At 46.4% G+C, this 20,359-nt stretch overlaps 1 protein-coding gene across 1 annotated transcript in view; it reads left to right on the forward strand.

Annotated features, from left to right (window-relative positions):
* The first annotated feature begins 1,803 nt into the window (after positions 1-1,803).
* Positions 1,804-20,359, forward strand: part of LOC115477057 (ovochymase-1-like) — a 304,756-nt gene continuing 286,200 nt past the window's right edge. The window contains exons 1-3 of the mRNA XM_030213672.1: positions 1,804-1,885; positions 3,676-3,830; positions 12,664-12,820. Of these exons, the coding sequence (XP_030069532.1) occupies positions 1,804-1,885; positions 3,676-3,830; positions 12,664-12,820 (394 nt within the window). The remainder of the gene's footprint in view (positions 1,886-3,675; positions 3,831-12,663; positions 12,821-20,359) is intronic.

Consider the following 20,359-nt stretch of genomic DNA (forward strand, 5'->3'; position numbering starts at 1 on the left):
TCTGATGTCTATGTAAATTGAATCTTGTCTTAAGCATCTGGCCTGTTTCTCCAATATAGCATCCTTCGTTACATTTTTTACACTGAATGATATATACCACATAGACATCATATGAACAATACTGGTGCCAGCAGGGTTCCCACGCCTGTTGGTCAACATTTTACAGACCAGGACACTGTACCAGTGACTTCACAGTGAGAATCCTGAAATGTAACTTTAAAACCATACAAGAACGTAAGACCTTTGAAGTCAGAATGATTGAATATTTTAACACCCAACAGAAAGGACTTAACAAGGATCTGGGGTTCCTAGCCCATTATAAACCATAAAGCTGTATGTCTCTGTTGATCACCCTCCCTTCACCTATCCACACCCATCCTGTTAGAATATCAATGATATGCTTTGATGTCCCCATGCATACTTCCTACCCACCCCCCTCCTCCCACCCTGTCAGACTGTCATAGTAATGCTTGAATGTTTTCACTTATATACACTGTCAGCTAGCACATTTGCTTATTTCCGATCTGAGGAAGAAGGGCAACCTTCGAAAGCTAATCAAGAAATGTATTAAGTTATGTCCAATAAAAAAGGTATCATCTTATTTTCTTTTCCATGTTTTATTTTGTTTGATTTCTATTGATAGCCTTTGAGACAGGAAAGAGCCCCCTCTTTCTTGCCCGGAGCGCTGCCCTGCATGCATCCTTCCTGTTGCTGATCTTCGGAGCCGATTCAAAATGGCCGCTAAGAGTTGAAGTGACCTCGCGAGACTTCAACTCTCGGTGGCCATTTTGACTCGGCACCGAGGATCAGCAACAAGGAGGATGCATACAGGGCAGCACTCTGGGCAGGAAAGAGGGGGCTCTTTCCTGCCCCAAAGAGGTCACTAGACCACCAGGGCAGTAGTAAGGTAAGGGGAGGGGGGTGATGGGGGAGGGGAAAATGTGGCAGGGGGCGGAGCGAGGGTGTGACGGGCGGAGGGGGGTGTGAAAGGGGTTGGGTAGGGTGTGGTGGGAGGACAAAATATGGTAACCCTAGATTTGAGCCATAGGTTTAAAAATTTGAAAATTATCAGTTATTCCCCCCAAACGAAGTAAGCCCCAAATATCACTGGGTGAGGGACAGTATTGCTAACAGGGCTGGGTCAGCTGTGGGGTGGCACTGCTCTTTTTTTCCAGCCTTCTTGTCTCTGGGTTAAATTGGGTATTTTTGGGAGGATAGGGAAAAGGGAGAAGGTTTTGTTAGCAACCAATACCATAAACTAAAAATCTCCCTTTCAAAAATTACTTTCTCTTGGCAGCTCTGATATTCATGGATTTTGATGAAGGATTAACTGATGGAGAGTGGCACTGTTCTCATTCTTCATGAGCCCTCTCCCCCCCCCCCCCCTTTCCATCCCACAGGAGGTAGAAATGGTGGGCCTAGTGGGGGCACTGGGCTAAGTGAGCCTATAGTAGCACAGCAGTAGCAGGAGGAAGAGGTGACAAGACCATTGGCTAAATTTCTGGGGTGAGCATATTACTCGCAAGTTGTTTCTTGGTTCGGCTTCCTGGCATTTCCCCTGCTTAATTGCTGAATGCGTGCTCTCTTAGAACATGTACCAGCAACCAGGGCATGGGAGCATGCACTCATAGAAAGTTAGTGTTTTTACCTGTCTGTATACTATTCCAGTATCCAAAGAACAAATATCAAGCTCTGGGAGCCAAGTCGAGACATGGGAGGTGGCTGCTGAGCTTTACTAAACTCTGTATATAATCAGAGGTTTCAAGTTGTGATGCTTGCTGGGCTTCCAGGGCTCAAATGGGCATGTGGCAGAGATCTCGACTTTGCAAGCAGGGGTTTGCCACTGGCTTGGAATCTGAGTACCAGGAGAAGTGGTACAGTACAGGTGAGGGAGAAGTAAGACCAACCCCGGAAAACAGGAACTGTGCCTGGAACCAGGGAGAGTAGAGCAGTGAAATAAGCTTGTGAGAGATGGGGAGTTACAAACTGAGAGATGAATTAAGTCTGCAAATGAAAGGAAGCCTCATCTGCAGAGGAGAGTGGAAAGCATGAAGGAGGGTGGGTGAGGCAAACCTGCATGGAAAGGCAACTGGAGCTTTCTGAGGAACAGAGGGGAACAGACAGAGCTATTAAACTCTCTGCCCCCCAAATCTTAAAAAAATGAATTATGCCCGTGCAGAAGAAAACTTCAGAAAGTGTAGAAAGGTGTAAGGAAAGGGAGAAGAAATTAAGGGTAAGTTAAGGAATGACAGTGTGTAGTGTAGATGGGCTAAGAAGAGACTAGTGAGGACTGGTGGGTGGGGAGGGGAGGGGAGTGTGGTGTGGATGACTTAAAGGAAGAGAGTATGATGTGTTCTGACTGCAGGGGATGAGGGGGAGGAAAGACTGGCAGAACCCTAGCTGCTGCTGATTTGACCGCTTTCCCCATATCCAAATGCCTTGCTGTTAAGTACAAGATGGTCCTTCACAGCCAGCTGGTAAGGGGAAATTTTGTGTTGTTCATGAGTTCAGCACTCCAAATCATTTTCAAAAGTTGGCTCCATGATCATAACTACCTCCTTGTTAATATGGCAAATAAGTGCTGTCAATGCAGCTCACATAATGCAGTGCAGTTAGACCTATTTGCAGTGCAATTATGTGATAATGACAAGTTTCCTCTGCATTAACCAAATGGGGAAACTGCTAGAAATAGGACAAGCTCCAGCTGTTAATAGAGGTTTTGCTGTTACTGCACATTTAATTTTGACAATTAATGCACAGTAATTGCAAACTCTTACTGCACTTTATAGGACCCAAAGTGTTCATAAATATAGTGGTAATATAGATTAATAATGAACTTGGGCCCACAGCACAAATATTTATAAACATTTTGGCAAAAAGGTTTCTATATTGAGGTAGTCTTACATATTAGATCATTTTCACTATGGGGTTTATTTACTAAAATGTGTTCTAGTTAAATTGGTATTAAGTGAAAATTTTGTGATGAGGTATTTTGCATTATTTTCTATTAACCATTACTGCAGGTAAAAGACACATCAAAATAATGTAAATGTTGATGCTATAGTTAACTATTTATGAATTCACAACTAAATGATTGGGGCAGCAGGTTTGGATATAACTTTCAGTACCGTTTAGCATGCATATTAACTTTACGGCTTCTGTCTTAATGGCCTTTGATAAATAGGTCCCTTATCAAGTCATATGTAAACCATTTTGTCTCCGCTAATTCATATATCCCTTGTAGAACTATGCCACAGAGCAGCTATCAGACTCAGAAATAGACAAGTTAGGTGATCATTGCTCAGCTGTTTCCTTCTGCTCAATTAGGCTTCAAAATTAATAAGGGAGAAACTCTGGGGCTAGTATTGCATGCAAAATCAATGATGTCATGAATACTCCCAGTTCTAATTATAACTTAGTAAAATAAATAAATTATATATATAGACATATAGATATATAAAGATAAATAGATATATAATGACGCTCAACTTAAAATACTTTCATACTGAGAAATTGGGAATTTGTATGGCAATGAGAGGATTATACTTTAGAACATTTCAACCTGCTGAAGAAGTCATTCTTTATATTAAAAAATGTATTACATATTTGTAACATGACTAAGTAATGCTGTCATATTTCACCCTTTATATGCCCTTGCATAAATTGTTTTGCTAGATGGGATGTTATCTAGTCGTTTGCAGCAGCTTCGGGTACCTATACTGGACAATGAGATCTGTGAAGTTTCGTATTATGCCAGCCGTCCAGGTGGTATCACAGAGGGGATGCTTTGTGCTGGATTTCCTTCTTCTGGAGGCAAAGATTCCTGTCAGGTCAGTTGTAGCCTGAATTAGAGACTTGAAAATGGGTGTATTTACAAATAGCTAATGTTTCCTTATAAAAAGAATTTCATGTGGAGGTCTTAGGGAGCAAAGAACAGGCTTTTTATATACCGGTTTATAATATAAATGGGACATTACCATTAAGCAAGTAACTGAAGGGCATGTTTTCAAAACTCATTTTCAGTTTTGAGTTAAGTGATTTATTACATTCACCAAGGCAAGATTCATTTACTGTAGTTTATTCCTGTGCCAAAACTCACTAAGTCCATGGTATTTTAATGACTTTGTGTTGGGAAAACTCACTGTCCAAAAGCCAATACCTATTTCTCAAAACTGGTACTGATGGACTGAGTGAGTTTTGGAAAAGTGCTCTTTAATTTCATAAAACATAAGACATAAGTGTTGCCATACTGGGACAGAAGGAAGGTCCATCAAGCCCAGCATCCTGTTACCAACAGTGGCCAATCCAGGTTACAAGTACCTGGCAAGATCCCAAAATAGTACAATACATTTTATGCTGCTTATCCTAGAAATAAGCAGTGGATTTTCCCCAAGTCTATCTTAATAATGGCATATGGACTTTTCTTTTAGGAAGCTAGCCAAACCTTTTTGAAACTCCACTAAGCTAACGGCTTTTACCACATTCTCTGGCAACGAATTCCAGTGTTTAATCACTTGTTGAGTGAAGAAATATTTTCTCCAATTTGTTTTAAATTTACTACTTTGTAGCTTCATTAAATGCCCCCTAGTCCTGCTCAGAAGCGGAGCCAGGTTGATGGCGCGGGGGGAGCGAGAGTGGCACGAGAGCGGACTTCCGCCGGTGCTGTCGCACATTTTCAATGCAACACATTGAGAAAAAAATAGGCGCCGGAGCTGGCAGAACTCCGTTTGGGGGAGCAGCCGCTTCCCTGGCTACGCCACTGGTCCTGGTATTTTTGGAAAGAGTAAACAAGTGATTCATGTCTACCTGTTCCACTCCACTCGTTTTTTTATAGATCTCTATCATATCTTCCCTCAGCCGCCTTTTCTCCAAGCTGAAGAGCCCTAGCCACTTTAGCCTTTCCTCATAGGGAAGTCGTCCCATCCCCTTTATCATTTTCGTCGCCCTTCTCTGCACCTTTTCTAATTCCAGTATATCTTTTTTGAGATGCGGCGACCAGAATTGAACACAGTATTTGAGGTGCGGTCGCACCATGGAGCGATACAAAGGCATTATAACGTCCTCATTTTTGTTTTCTATTCCTTTCCTAATAATACCAAACATTCTATTTGCTTTCTTAGCCGCAGCAGCACACTGAGCAGAAGGTTTCAACGTATCATCAACGACGACACCTAGATCCCTTTCTTTGGTCCGTGACTCCTAACGTGGAACCTTGCATGACGTAGCTATAGTTAGGGTTCCTCTTTTCCACATGCATCACTTTGCACTTGCTCACATTAAATGTAATCTGCCATTTAGACGCGCAGTCTCCCAGTCTCGTAAGGTCCGCTTGTAATTTTTCACAATCCTCCCGCGATTTAACGACTTTGAATAACTTTGTGTCATTAGCAAATTTAATTACCTCACTAGTTACTCCCATCTCTAGGTCATTTATAAATATGTTAAAAAGCAGCGGTCCCAGCACAGACCCCTGGGGAACCCCACTAACTACCCTTCTACACTGAGAATACTGACCATTTAACCCTACTCTCTGTTTTCTATCTTTTAACCAGGTTTTAATCCACAATAGAACCCTACCTCCTATCCCATGACTCTCCAATTTCCTCGAGTCTTTCATGAGGTACTTTGTCAAACACCTTCTGAAAATCCGGATACACAATATCAACCAGCTCACCTTTATCCACATGTTACTACTACTATTTAGCATTTCTATAGCGCTACAAGGCGTACGCAGCGCTGCACAAACATAGAAGAAAGACAGTCCCTGCTCAAAGAGCTTACAATCTAATAGACAAAAAAATAAATAAATAAAGTAAGCAAATCAAATCAATTAATGTGACCAGGAAGGAAGAGAAAGGGGTAGGTGGAGGCGAGTGGTTACGAGTCAAAAGCAATGTTAAAGAGGTGGGCTTTCAGTCTAGATTTAACAGTGGCCAAGGATGGGGCAAGACGTAGGGGCTCAGGAAGTTTATTCCAGGCGTAGGGTGCAGCGAGACAGAAGGCGCGAAGTCTGGAGTTGGCAGTAGTGGAGACGGGAACAGATAAGGATTTATCCATGGAGCGGAGTGCACGGGAAGGGGTGTAGGGAAGGACGAGTGTGGAGAGATACTGGGGAGCAGCAGAGTGAGTACATTTATAGGTTAGTAGAAGAAGTTTGAACAGGATGCGAAAACGGATAGGGAGCCAGTGAAGGGTCTTGAGGAGAGGGGTAGTATGAGTAAAGCGACCCTGGCGGAAGACGAGACGGGCAGCAGAGTTTTGAACCGACTGGAGGGGGGAGAGGTGACTAAGTGGGAGGCCAGCAAGAAGCAGATTGCAGTAGTCTAAACGAGAGGTGACAAGGGTGTGGATGAGGGTTTTGGTAGAGTGCTCGGAAAGAAAGGGGCGGATTTTACGGATGTAGTAGATTGGTGAGGCAAGATTTCCCTTCACTAAATCCACTTTGGGTTTGTCTCATTAATCCATGCTTTTGAATATGCTCTGTCATTTTGTTCTTAACAATAAGTCTCTACCATTTTGCCTGGCACCGACTTCAGACTCACCGGTCTATAATTTCCCGGATCTCCTCTGGAACCTTTTTTAAAAATCGGCGTTACATTGGCCACCCTCAAATCTTCCGGTACCACGCTTGATTTTAAGGATAAATTACATACTTCTAACAATAGCTCCGTAAGCTCATTTTTCAGTTCTGTCAGTACTCTGGGATGAATACCATCCGGTCCAGGAGATTTTCTACTCTTCAGTTTGTAAAACTGCCCCATTACATCCAGGTTTACAGAGAATTCATTAAGGGCTAGATGCACTAAACAATCGTTAGAGCCCTTCCCTTACCAATTCCCTTAGCAAATCTGTAAGGAACGGGCATGCATCAAGGAATAGGAATGCAAATGAGCTGCTTGTTGTAGCTCACTTGCATTTTCTATTCCATCGTTAAACAGTCGGCCGGCCGAGCGTGCGCAGAGCATCCAAGCATTATGTTGGCTGCTCTGCGCATGCCAATCCTTCACTCAAAAAAAAAAAGTTAGCAGCACGTCCGATCCCATTGTGCAAGAGCTTAGCTGCCCCCCCCCCCCCCCAGCACTGTCTATGGTTTCGTGCCACTCCTGGCCCTGTCTGTGAGGGTCTCTTTCTCTCACCTGATCCCTCCCTTCCTCCTGCCCCTGGTGTCCTGGCTCGCTCCCTCCCTCCCTCCATGTGTGATCCAGTCGGGATCCAAGAAGAAGGCACAGCTCCCTCCTCCAAGTCTCTCTCAGCCAATCACAGTGCATTTAGCTGTCACTGGTGTCGGCTAAATGCGCTGTGATTGGATGAGAGGCCATATGCTGCTCTCCCTCCTGGCTGTTGCTCACCTTTGTGCCGGATGCTGCGCTTACTTTGGCCGCCGTGGCACAACTTGTGGATGTAGAGCAGCACCTCGTTCACGCCACACTCCACCTCGATGCAGGGCAGTTGAGGATGCCCATCCCTAAAGACGTCCTTTTTGGCCCTCATTCCCCTCCGCAATAATAAAAACGTCCTTTTTGGACGTGCTTCACCCAGCTGAGAGATCTGGAAGTCTCTGAACCAATCACAATGCACTTAGCTGAGCTAAACATGCTGTGATTGGCTCAGAGACTTCCGGGTCTCTCAGCTGAGTGAAGCACGTCCAAAAAGGATTATTGCGGGGGGGGGGGGGGGGGGGGGGGAAATGATGGCCAAAAAGGACGTCTTTTTTGAAGCGGAGTGCTATTTGTTTGAGTTGTTGCACTGGTCAGAGGCAGGGATCGCAACGAGATAACCACTGTATGGGTGAGAGGAAGCATCATGCAGGCAGACCCAAGGGAACCAGCTTCGTGCAGGGTGGGTGCGGGCCTCTCACTCGTCAGCCGCTACTGTTGACGCAGACTCGCAGTGGTCAGCCATGGGTACAGGTCCTTCACGGGGTCACTGTCGGGCTGCACTTCGAGGCAGTCTCCCAGCGCACTGTGTTCCTCTATTCCACCGCTCCGATTCGGTCTTGGCGTGTGGTCAGCGGTTCAGCACCCCCCTTGTCTCAGAGCGTGTACGGGGGTGCTACTTTCAGCCTATGATGCCGGGTCAAAGAAAGGTGCTTATGATCAGAGCTGTGCTGTGCTCTCGGGTTGGATAGAGCCATTTCCAGCGTTGATTCACCTGGAAAGGACCGTCCAAAAAGGACGTCCCTGATGAGCACTTGCCTTTTTTTTTCCCGATTTATTTTTGGTTACTTTTATAGAAGTTTTTCAATCCCGCGCAGCCCCAAGGAGAGGTACAGACCTCTCGTTAGATTTTCCAGCGTTAAGTCAATCGGGAAACTGTAGTGCATCTCATTACAATAGAGTTTCTACACAATTTGCTCATCTGCATTCCGTTTTCGTTAGCTGCTACCGTCGTCGGAAAATGGCTCGGAGAAGCTTTTAGTGCATGCCAGGGTTTACTACTTGCTTGTTAGTGGCTCGTTAAGTTTAGTGCATCTGGCCCTACGTTTCTCTGACTCATCAGCTTCCAATACCATTTCCGGCACCGGTATCCCACCCAAATCTTCCTCTGTGAAGACCAAAGCAAAGAATTCATTTAATCTCTCCGCTACGGCTTTGTCTTCCCTAATCACCCCTTTTACTCCTCGGTCATCTAGCGGTCCAACTGATTCTTTTCCCGGCTTCCTGCTTTTAATATACCTAAAAAAAATTTTACCATGTGTGTTTGCCTCCAACGCAATCTTTTTTTCCAAGTCCCTCTTAGCTTTCCTTATCAGCGCTTTACATTTGACTTGACATTCCTTATGCCGTTTATCATTTTCAGTCGATTCCTTCTTCCATTTTCTGAAGGATTTTCTTTTAGCTCTAATAGCTTCCTTCACCTCACTATTTAACCACGCCGGCTGTTGTTTGATCTTCCGTCCTCCTTTTTTAATACGTGGAATATATATGGGCCAGCATGAACAGAAAAACAAAGTCACCAGACAACAAAGGTAGAAAAATCATTTTATTTTCATTATAGTGTTTGGAATATGTCCACTTTGAGAATCAGGTGCTCAACATTAAAAGTTTATATTTATTTATTTATTTATTTATGGCATTTTATCCCACTTTAAACATGAATTAGATTGGAACCTGAAATAGGTCCATATCTAAGCAGGTGTACATACTTGCATACAAGCTATTTCATGTTTATGCAACACAATTATTCAAACTGATTTCCCTTTTTGTATCTATGGTTTAATTCTTTTGGCAAAGGGGTCCATGTAAAATTTTCCTTCAACTTTGTTTAGTTCATACGTTATGTATTGTATATGAAAAACTTAAAATATGAAGACATAAATCTAATAAGAAAAACTGAACATACCTGGGGGGGGGGGGAGTCTATTGAACTGCCAGTTGATTATGCCAATAACAACATGCACTGAAATAGTCCTGAATGTCAGCAGAATGCCACATTCAAAAGATAAATATATACAGGTTTCCACATCAAAGAAACAGTGCTATATTTTCAGCTGCCTTTATCTCACATTTTGTATGTTGTGTTAATCATATTCTACCAACATACAATGTGCAGCATGTTTCCAATTGTGTCATAGCATTTGAATCATTAAAGCCATTAGTAAGCAGTTTTTTGAGCCATAGTGTTTTCTTTGAATTGCAATTACTACTACTATTACTACTACTTATTTCTATAGCGCTACAAGACGTACGCAGCACTGTACACTTGAGTTTAGATCATTACATCAAGGGAGAATTCTTGCTTCAAATTCATAATGTTATAGATGAGTTTCCAAACTTCAGTCCTGAACAACAGGACAATCACAAATCATATGGGATAGAGTGCCAGATTGACGTGAACAGTACCCAACATAAGCAGTGGTGTGCTGGTAAATGTTTAACAGGCTCTCTCCCAGGTCCACCTCCGCACCCCCCGTCCACCTCTGCGCTCCCCCAAATTGCAGACCTGGCTATAGCCAGTGAGAGAGCCTGGGGGGGGCAATACATTACTCCAGGAAAAAAAATCCCAGCTTCCAATCTAATTCATGTTTAATGTGGGATAAAATGCCATAAATAAGTAAATAAATATAAACTTTTAATCTTGAGCACCTGATTCTCAAAGTGGACATATTCCAAACACTATAATGAAAATAAAATTATTTTTTTCTGCCTTTGTTGTCTGGTGACTTTGTTTTTCTGATCATGCTGGCCCAGTATCCGATTCTGCTGCTATCTGTCCTCTTAACTCCGTTTCCAGGGCTTCCTTTCCATTTATTTATTTACTTTCCGCCTTTCTTCTTCATTTTTTTTTTTGTTACATTTGTACCCCGCGCTTTCCCACTCATGGCAGGCTCAATTTCTTGTCCTACATCCCAGGGGCGTAGCTACGGGTGGGCCTGGGTGGGCCAATTTCGGCCCAGGCCCACCCACCGAAGCGCACACAGTTGCAGGAGCAGCAGCATGGCACGACGACGGAGGAATCCATTACAGCCCGATTTCGCTCAGGCCCGCCGCCCGCCCACCACCACCCAAGCGCACACACACACTGCTGCAGTCTGCAGCGGCAGCAGCCCCGTCGTGGTAGCCAGGCATCCGCTTAGGTCTTCAGGGTAGGATCCGAACATCAGCCCGCCGACGCCTACCTTCGTGAATGCACTGCAGGGCAGCGCGCCGCGTCGTAGTTTCCCATCATGATTCCATCCGGATCCTACACGGCGGTAGCGGTAGTAGCAGCGGCGCTAATGACTGGACGTGCGCACGTGCACTATGCGAGGCGAGCCTCAGCCTGGCCCTGGACGTGGGAATTGGCATCGGAGGACCTGGAAGTTCACGAGCGATCACTCCAGAAGTTTCAGCAGTAGTGTCTGTCTCCATAACTTTACTACCAGTGCCAAGGTAAGCAGCAGCTGCCTGCTGCCAGCAGCCCAGCAGCAGCCAGCAGGTTATAAAATTGCAAATGCTTTTTTTTTTCCATTATAATCATCATGTAATTTTTTTTTTTAATTAAGGCTAGCTGGGGTCTGGGCACTATTAAAATTTATTGTTGTGGAATTTCTGGGTGGGGTAAACACTTCACTGCCTAGGGCAAAAAAATGTATTTATTTAATGATTAAAATATACCTTTTTTTGCCCTGCAGTGAAGAGCCCACCCCGAAGCCCACCACCATGACCTGCCAGCATTTTGATTATTCTTTTGAAATCAAAATGATGGCTGTGGTCTGCTATTGGGCTTCTGGATGGGGGGGGGGGGGGGGGGGGGTAGAAGTGCCGGTGCCTAGGGCAATGAGGAGCCCATCCCCACCCAAAAATTCCCCAACAATAAATTTTAATAGTGCCAAGCTAGCTTAATTTTAAAAAAAGTTGTCTTTCTCTCATTTTAGTGGGTTTTTGGGTGGGGATGGTCTCTGCAGTGCCTAGTTTAAAATTTATTTATCTATCCATTTATATATATATATATATATATATATATATATATATAGCCCACCCATATTAGCTCTGGGCCCACCCAAAATCTCAGGTCTGGCTACGCCACTGCTACATCCATAAATAAAAGCTGGGTCCTCCGCAGACTTGACTGTCCAGTGGATCCAGCTTCTGCCTATTTTCTTTATCCATGTGCAGTTTTTCTCCTCTCTTCCTTTTCCCTCATCTTATCTCCTTCCTCACTCTTCCCTCTCCTCCATCCATGTCCAGTAACTCTCCTCTCCCCTGCTCCCCTCCAGCCATCCATACCCACCCAGCAATTCTCTCCTCTCCCCTGCCCCCCTCCAGCCATCCATACCCACCCAGCGATTCTCTCTTCTCCTGCCCCCCCCAGGCATCCACACCCACCCAGCGAGTCTCTCCTCTCCCCTGCCCCCCTCCAGCCATCCATACCCACCCAGTGATTCTCTCCTCTCCCCTGCCCCCCTCCAGCCATCCATACCCACCCAGCGATTCTCTGCGCTCCCCTCCCCTGCCCCCCTCCAGCCATCCATACCCACCCAGCGATTCTCTGCGCTCCCCTGCCCCCCCTCCAGCCATCCATACCCATCCAGCGATTCTCTTTGCTCCCCTGCCCCCCCTCCAGCCATCAATACCCATCCAGCGATTCTCTTCGCTCCCCTGCCCCTGCCTCCGTCGCAGCAGCCGCAGTGAAAGCCCATCTCTAGCCTTCCCTTCATTTCCTATCAGTGCCCCGCCCTCGCAGAAAGAGGAAATGACATCGGAAGAATGCGGGACACTGACGGGAACAAAGGGAAGGCTAGAGACGGGCTTTCACTGCGGCTGCTGCGATGGAGGTAAATCAACAATTTAACCCCCCCCCCCCCCCCAGAGCGGTGGAGGATGAGGTAAGCATGACTTGTGGCGCCCTCCTGCCATGCTCACCTCACTTACCACCAGGTTGCGCCGCCCCTGGGAGCCGGCTCACCTGTGACAACAACCGGCTCGCAAGAACTTTAAAAATTTAACAACTGGGTCTTGCGAGCCGGCTCCAGCGCACCACTGAACATAAGTCTGATTCTTAAAGGCCTACATTCCAAATTTGTTTTTGGAAATGCACAATGAGCAAAGTAAAGAGAATGTGTAAGGTTTGTCAATGAGGGCCTATTAACTGAACACAAGAAAAGATTGCATTAGATACTGTCTGCTTCCACATTAATGTTGGTTTGCCATATCTTATGAAGGCCAATAATTTGTGTTTCAGGGTGATTCTGGTGGTCCTTTAGTTTGTCGTAATGAAACAGAGCCATTCATTCTCTATGGTATCATCAGCTGGGGTGTTGGTTGTGCAAGGCCTAAAAAACCTGGAGTATACACAAGAGTGAGAATCTATCTAAACTGGATTCATCGCACTATAAAAGGTATATAATTGTGTTGTGCATAAGGGCAGAGGAGAAAGGTATCAATTTTTTTTTTACATTATATGACTGTTACTACAGAAACTTATATAATTGTCACATTTCAGTCCAGGGGCGGACTGGGCAATAGGGCAGTGCCCAAGGGCCCACCATTCTCCCCATTCCCACACACTACCCTCCTGCCGCAGCCACCACTGCTGCTGCTGTTAAGCAGTGGCAGCAAAAACAGAAATAAAGATCGCGGAGCCACACTGTTCCTTCTGTTCATGGCTGCCGGTCCAGTCCCGCCTTCCTCTAAAAATTTTCTGTTCTGGGGCAGAGCTGGTCAGCTGCGAGTCGGAAGGTAACGGTGCAACCCTTCGATCTTTTTTTTTTTTTTTTTTTTTTTTCCTATTTTTGCCGCTACTGCTGAAACAGCAGCAGGGCCGCGGCAGGGGGGTATTGGGTGGGAGTGAGGATAGCCTGGTCCTGGTGTGCCAGTGGTAGTGGGAATGTCCAGTAAGGGGGGGGGGGGGGGGAGAGGGTTTGAATGTTGGGTGGGGCTGAAAAAAAAGACTGCAACTCTGGGGGGCGGGTGTGATTGTAGGTGAGAGTAGGGTGGAAGAGTAGGGATATGGGGATTAGGTGGGGTGATAGTAGGAACATATAAATTGAGCAGGGATCAGGAGGACCCCAGGTACTGGGTGATGGAGAAGGACAGACGATGGAGTGGGGAGGGGGAACAGATGCTGGATGGAAAGAAGAAGAGATGGGACAGATGCTGGATGAGAAGGAGAGAGGGGACAGATATCAGATGGAAAGGGAGAGGAGGGACAGACACTGAATGAGGGAGAGAAAAGGGACATATGCCAGATGGAAATGGGGAGAGGAGGGACAGACACTGGCTTTATTTTTTTTTGTTTGCTTTATTTTTTGTCTACTAGATTGTAAGCTCTTTGAGCAGGGACTGTCTTTCTTCTATGTTTGTGCAGCGCTGCTTATGCTTTGTAGCGCTATAGAAATGCTAAATAGTAGTAGTAGTAGTAGAAAGGGGGAGAGAGGATGCAGATGTTGGAACTGGGGAGAGTGGGGCCTGAGTGGATGGAAGTGAGGAAAGAGAGGGGCCGGATGCTTAATGGAGGAGGGAGAAAAAGAAAGACTCTGGATGGAAGTGAGGAGAGAGAGGGGGCAGACGCTGGATGGAAAGGGGAGGAAGAGGTGGGCAGACGCTGGATGGAAAGGGGGGGAAGAGGGGGCAGACGCTGGATGGAAAGGGGAGGAAGAGGGGGGCAGATGCTGGATGGAAAGGGGGGAAGAGATCAAGGAAAGAAGAAACAAGAGAATGGGACCAACACAATTAGAAAAAGTAAACTGCCAGACAACAAAGGTAGGAAAAATTAATTTTATTTTTAGTTTAGTATAAAGTAGTGTGGTAACTATGTTAATAAAGAAAATGGGAATAAGACAATATCTTTATTGGACTAATTTTAATACATTTTTGACTAACGTTTGGAGACCCAACCCTCCTTTCTCATATCAGAACAGAATACCTTAACAGTATACTGTCCTGACCTTAGGAAAGAGGTGTTGCCCTCTGAAAACTAACTGGAAAATATATTTGATCCAATAAATTGGTATCATATTTTCCATTTTTTTGTTTTATGTGTATTTTTTAACCTATAGCGCAGCGGGTAGGAAAGAACTGGGATGGTGGGGTCATCGACTCCGGCGATAGGGGGGCGTTGGGCAGTGGCCAAGCGGAGGGGCCAGACCACTCTCAGTGCCCGGGGACCCAGACCACTCTACCCCTGTTTCAGTTAGTAGAGCAATGTTGGATATCAGTGGACATATTGCAGAACTGTGAGTGGAATCTAGTTGAGTACTAAAGGATAACTGGCCAAATAGTTGGATACTAACACATAGAGGAAACAATGCTTTTATGAACTGGTTTACCAAGATGTTAGAAGTGGTAGCTAGAGAAGATATATACTAGAGCGTAGAAAAGCTTGAAGGAAATTAACCTGATATGGGTCATAAAGGCAAGGTATTTGAATATATGGACGTACAGATATGTTTGAAAGTGTCCAGTCGAAATGTGTTACCTAATATTACATAAGGGTTATGAAAGGAAAGAGGAAGGCTAGACTGAGCTTGGTTAAGATGGCACAGTGGGCACAAAGAGGAGGGTGGAGCTTCTGACTTCAGATGCATGTGGTATTCTTCATTTTGTGTGTAGACTCGAGCAACAGAAAGACAATATTAAGAAGGCAGGGGCATAGCCACGGGTGGGCCTAATTTCTTCTCCTTTAATATGGCTGGCGGGATCCCTGCTGAACAATTTTAGGTGGCAGCCAGCACTGTCCCTGAGCACTGCCACCCCACCCCCTGCTCACTTCTTATTTTACCTGGCCACCTGTCTGACTCGCTCCTTCCCCAGCTGTTCTGAGCAGTGAAAAAAAAAGAGCTGCTGGTATAGAGCCGCGTGCTGCAACACTCACAGGTTCATAGTCAGGCTCTAGTCTGCCGGAACCTCCTCCTGTGAGACACTTCCTGCTGCTGTTCTAGCAGAGCCTGGCTGTGACTGTGAGCCTGTGAGTGTTGCAGTACGCTGCTTTTAGCGGCACCTCTCTTCTTTTTTTTCTTTTTTTTTTCAGTACTCAGAACCGCTGGGGAAGAAGCCTTAGAGACAGATGATCAAAAGCCCCGCGCTGTTCCAAATAGCGCTGGATCAGCGTGGGGCATTATTAGACCTATGATCAGAGATAATTGCATGCAAATTTAAGCACGCAATTCTCTCTGATCATGGGGTAGAAGTGTGGGAGAATTGTGCCTGAGCATGCGCTCAGCACAATCCTCCTGCACTTGTTTGACAGGTCTAGGCTGTCAAAAGCCCAAACCTGTCAAACACAGGGGCTGGAGGTCCATGGGACCACCAGACCCCAACTACCCCTGCCCCGAGCATGGCAAAATGGGGGCTGGAGGTCCAGCGGACCTCCGGTACCCCCCCCCCCCCCCCCCGACGATCCCTCCACAGGTTCAGGGAGGACTGGAGATCTGGTGGGTCTCCAGCTCCCCCTAACTCCTCTCAGCATAAAAAAAAGTCCCTGGTGGCCCAGTGTGCAACCAACCCCCCCCCCCCCGAGCGACGGGGGCTGGAGGTCCCCCCAACCCCCCACCCCCGACACAAGGGCAAGGGCCCCTGGTGGTCCATTCTCCCTTATATGGTGTGAAGCCCCGCCCATCGCATCCCAGGATACACTGGGCAGAGCTGGGTGCTGCCATTTTGCGGCGTCGAAGGAAGAGGTGGAAGGCAGGCTACCTCCCTCCTCCAACCCAAGGTGGGGGGGAGGAGGGGTGGGTGGGCGGAGATTCACACTGGACCACCAGGGACCCTTGCCAATGTTGGGGGGTTAGGGAGGGCTGGAGACCCACTGGATCTCCAGCCCTCCCTGAACTGTGTTGGGGGGGTCGGGGAGACTGGAGGTCCAGCGGACCTCCAACCCACCTGTCGCTCGGGGGGGGGGGGGGGGTTGGTTGCCCACTGGGCCACCAGGGACTTTTTTTTTTTTTTTTTGAAATGCTGAGTGGAGTTAGCCCTCCCTGAACCTTGAGGGGGGGATCGTCGGGTTTGTTTTGTTTGGGGGAATGGGGGCCTGCTAGCATGCAAATGCATGATGGACAGGGCTCACCATTCCTCCCTAATGGTCTGCAAACCCTAACGCCAGCTCGGAGCCGGTGTAGGGTTTGCCGCAGCCAGCAACCCAGTCTTTGGCGCAATGGTCGCTGATCATTCGGGATGAATATGTTTAGCCCTGTTTTGCATGCACTTGCATGCTAGTTGCGTTCAGAGCCTCAAGCGCGTTGTTTCACGCGCTCGGGGACTCTGATCATGGGGCAGTAGCAAACACTGGCACTAGTATGGCGCTAACCGCCTCTAGCGCCGCAGTTTGTTTCTGATCATCTCCATGCATGGGAGGTAGCGAGTCAGGTAGGCAGCCGGGTAAGAAAAGTGAGTGAGGAGTGGTTGCCGGCGGGGAGAGGAAGATACAATTTTTTCTCTTCCCCCCCCCCCCCCCCAGTGCTCAGAACCATTGGGGAAGGAGCCAAGGCTTTGAACCGGGGGGGGGGGGGGGGGCACAAGAGGTAGGGGAGCCCAAGGAGGTTAGATTGGGAACAAGAGACCTGTGAAGATGTGATTTCATGTGTCCTAATGAAAGGTGTTTAATTTTACTTCAATTTATTTCAGTATAGTCCATCTTACTTTATAACACCAGGCTTCCTAAGACACATTGCAACGGCTGTTAAGATGAATCCATCAGGAAAAAGGATATTCTCACTGAATTTGGCCATTTTCTATTGTATAGAACAGTGTAGAAAAATGAGCATAAAATACAGTGTTTATAACTGCTGTATCTACTAGCTACAATATTTTTAAGCTGTTTTAGTGATATTCATTTTTTATTTCATAATATTTATATATGGGAAGCCATCAAATAAATACAAGCACACAATTATGGAACACTCTACCAAATGCTGTGAAGACATCCTACGACCACCTAAACTTCAGGAAATCATTAAAGACCTACCTGCTCAAAAAGGCATACCCCACCGACCCAACATAAATGCCTGCACTCTGCAACACAACATAATCAAAGCTTGTACTGGACACTAAATAATCTTTCCTCTCCTTGATTCCCATTGTAACTGAAACATATGTTCCTTACTCAACCATAATACCACCTGTATTTGTTTCGTTACCGAAGTGGCGAATGCCTCTAAGGTACTATGTAAGCCACATTGAGCCTGCAAATAGGTGGGAAAATGTGGGATACAAATGTAACAAATAAAATAAATAAATGAAAAGCTGTCAAGTACAAAAATATATATATTTTGTCCTCCATTTTTTAAAGTTACTGCTTATCCAATTGGAACAGCTTTTGACTTTTTACCGATGGACTACGCATAGGCAATCCTCATTTCTAATAATCTTTTGGGATTGTCGTCGGTAGCATTTGCTATTGTTTTGGGTGAGTGAAAATGGTGGCAAGCATACGTGAAACTGAGCGTACACGGAGGCTGGCATCCACTGACAGTTGCAGCTCGGGGACAGTGCCAGCAGCTGCCTGAATGAGAAGTTTATTTAACAAGAAGGAGGTCTTCAGCTGGCAGGGCTTTAGGATCCCCGCCAGCACAGGTACTTAATTTACTTTGGCAGGAGGTGGAAATTAAGTTAGGGTTTTGTTTTAGTTAAAGGGGTCCAGGGGATCCAAGATTTACCTGAATCCAAATGGAAATTAAATTAAGGGGTTCTTTTTAAATTGGAGGGGGGGCCGCTGGGGGGTGGAAACTAAATTAGGGTTTTGTTTTAGTTGATGGAGGGGCAGTGATGACATTTTTGGCCCACCCACTGTGTTCTGGGGCCTGTCCAAAATTGGCTGTCTGGCTATGCCACTGTAAGAATGTGTGGTGTTGGATAGCCCAGCATTCTGGAAACTGTAGTAGCAAAGCATCAAGGGCTCAAAATACAAGTGAAGGTAAGAACCTGTGCCCAACTGAGCAGGCTGCTGATGAACTCAAGAAAAAGGTAGACTGTCTGTAATTTGGGGGGGGGGGGGGGATCAGGGGAAGAAACAGGAGAGAGGAGCTTACTCTAAAGAAGTTATAGCCAGTCCAATAATGGTTTTACAGTGAAAACCATTAGGGAATGTTTGCAGTTTAGTGGTAAATAGGAACTGAAAGTTCTAGTTATTTTTAAGGAATGTAAAAACCATAGGCTTAATATTCAAAGCCATTTAACTGGGCAGGAGAGGTTCCTTAGTGGTTAAATTGCTTCTGTAGGGTTATCTGCTATTATTCACTTGCACATATTTGGCTACACTCAGCACTAATGATTAAAGTCACAGCTGGCTATCAGTGGCGTACCAGGTGGGGGCGGTCTGCCCCGGGTGCACGCCGCTGAGGGGTGCCACACGCCTGTCAGCTCTTCGTTTTCATGCTCCCTCTGCCCCGGAACAGGTTACTTCCTGTTCCGGGGCAGGGGGAGCATGGAAACGAAGAGCCGACAGGCGCGCGGACCCCCCCCCCCCCCCAGCGGCGTGCACCCGGGGGGGTTCTTTCACCAGGGGGTCACGCTGCACCTGGGGGGTTATTTCGCTGGGGGGGGGTGTCGCGCTATTCAGGGGGGGGGGGGGCGCTGCACCCGGGGGGCGGGGCTCATCGGTGATCCGCCCCGGGTGTCAGCGCCCCTAGGAACGCCACTGCTGGCTATTTTGTGGGTGATCTGAAGGCAGAGTCAGCACTTAGGCTGTTAACTTAGGCAGTCAAGTTCTGAATATCTTTGCTTAAATGCATAAATGACACTGGATAAAGATTGGACTGAGTGTTATGCAGTCCACATTTGTGTGATAAGTGCTGAATGTAGCACTTGCCTAGATGGGATAGCTGGCTGTACATCACTGACTATTCAGTGCTGGTGTCTGGACATGCCCAGCATTGAATAGTAAGGCATAAAGCCACTGGCATCTAAAAAAGCGCACTGCTGCCTGCTGAATATTTACCCCCCCCCCCCATATGTTTAATTTGGGGGCATGGGAAAGGCAATGCCCCCTCTCTAAATGTGGTGTGTGTACCTTTACATTTCATCAGCCACAGACACCTTTTGGTATGGGGTGGAAAGTTCTAGCAATGATTTTGCCAGTGGATGCACAATTCCTCTGAGACAATTCCAGAGCCCATTTACTGCTCTCCAGGCACATTTTGCACAGCAGGCAACAATGTTTCTGCTTCAGTCTGTCTTGGTGAGTGTTTGTGAGTTCTGCTGTATGATTTTAGCTGTTTACTGGAGTTCCATGTAGCAGCTGGAATCCTGTACAGGACAAAGCTTGTGCTGCCACAGCCTCTCTACTAAGGTGGAGTTTACACTTTCTCTTCCTTACTCTTCCTAAGGAGCTCACAGTGTGCTAAGCTTGCACTGCTTTGGCACCTGACTGGGAGAATAACTGAGGGGGTGACAGGAGCCACCACGGTGAGGCATCTGAAAAAATCTCCAGCTGGGCTCATCCTCTAACAGACCTGCTCCTAAGCCAGTGCCAGAAATATGGCCATCAGAGGCCACAGAGCAGCACAGATGGGTAAGGTATGTTGCAACTATGGTGAGTTGCAGCCAAGGCCTCACCAGAAGATGGATACTGGGAGAGTGGGAGTGGGGTGGAGCTGGACATTCAGGTGCTGGGACATTTAGGCACCAGATATACTGGAGGCAAGCACAGCTCAAAATGGGCTGAGTGGACAAACCATTCTGAGTGGACAAACCAAACAGTGCTGGAGGTGGAGTGGTTATAACTTATGATTGTGGTCTATTTGATTTAATATGATAAAAGCTATAGCACTGATTATTGGCAAGGGCAGAGAAGACTTGTTTCCTCCAAAGTCTTTCGGCAAGGTGAGTCTCATTTTAAAAGTTGTAAAACAGTGTGAAACCAGGGTTTACAAGAGGGAGGGGGACTGTGGATGAAAATATGCAAGGGAAGAATCTGTGAGATATGAGTGAAATCCCATATGGAA

This window comes from Microcaecilia unicolor, chromosome 9 (genome assembly GCF_901765095.1).
Source record: "Microcaecilia unicolor chromosome 9, aMicUni1.1, whole genome shotgun sequence".
NCBI lineage: Eukaryota > Metazoa > Chordata > Amphibia > Gymnophiona > Siphonopidae > Microcaecilia > Microcaecilia unicolor.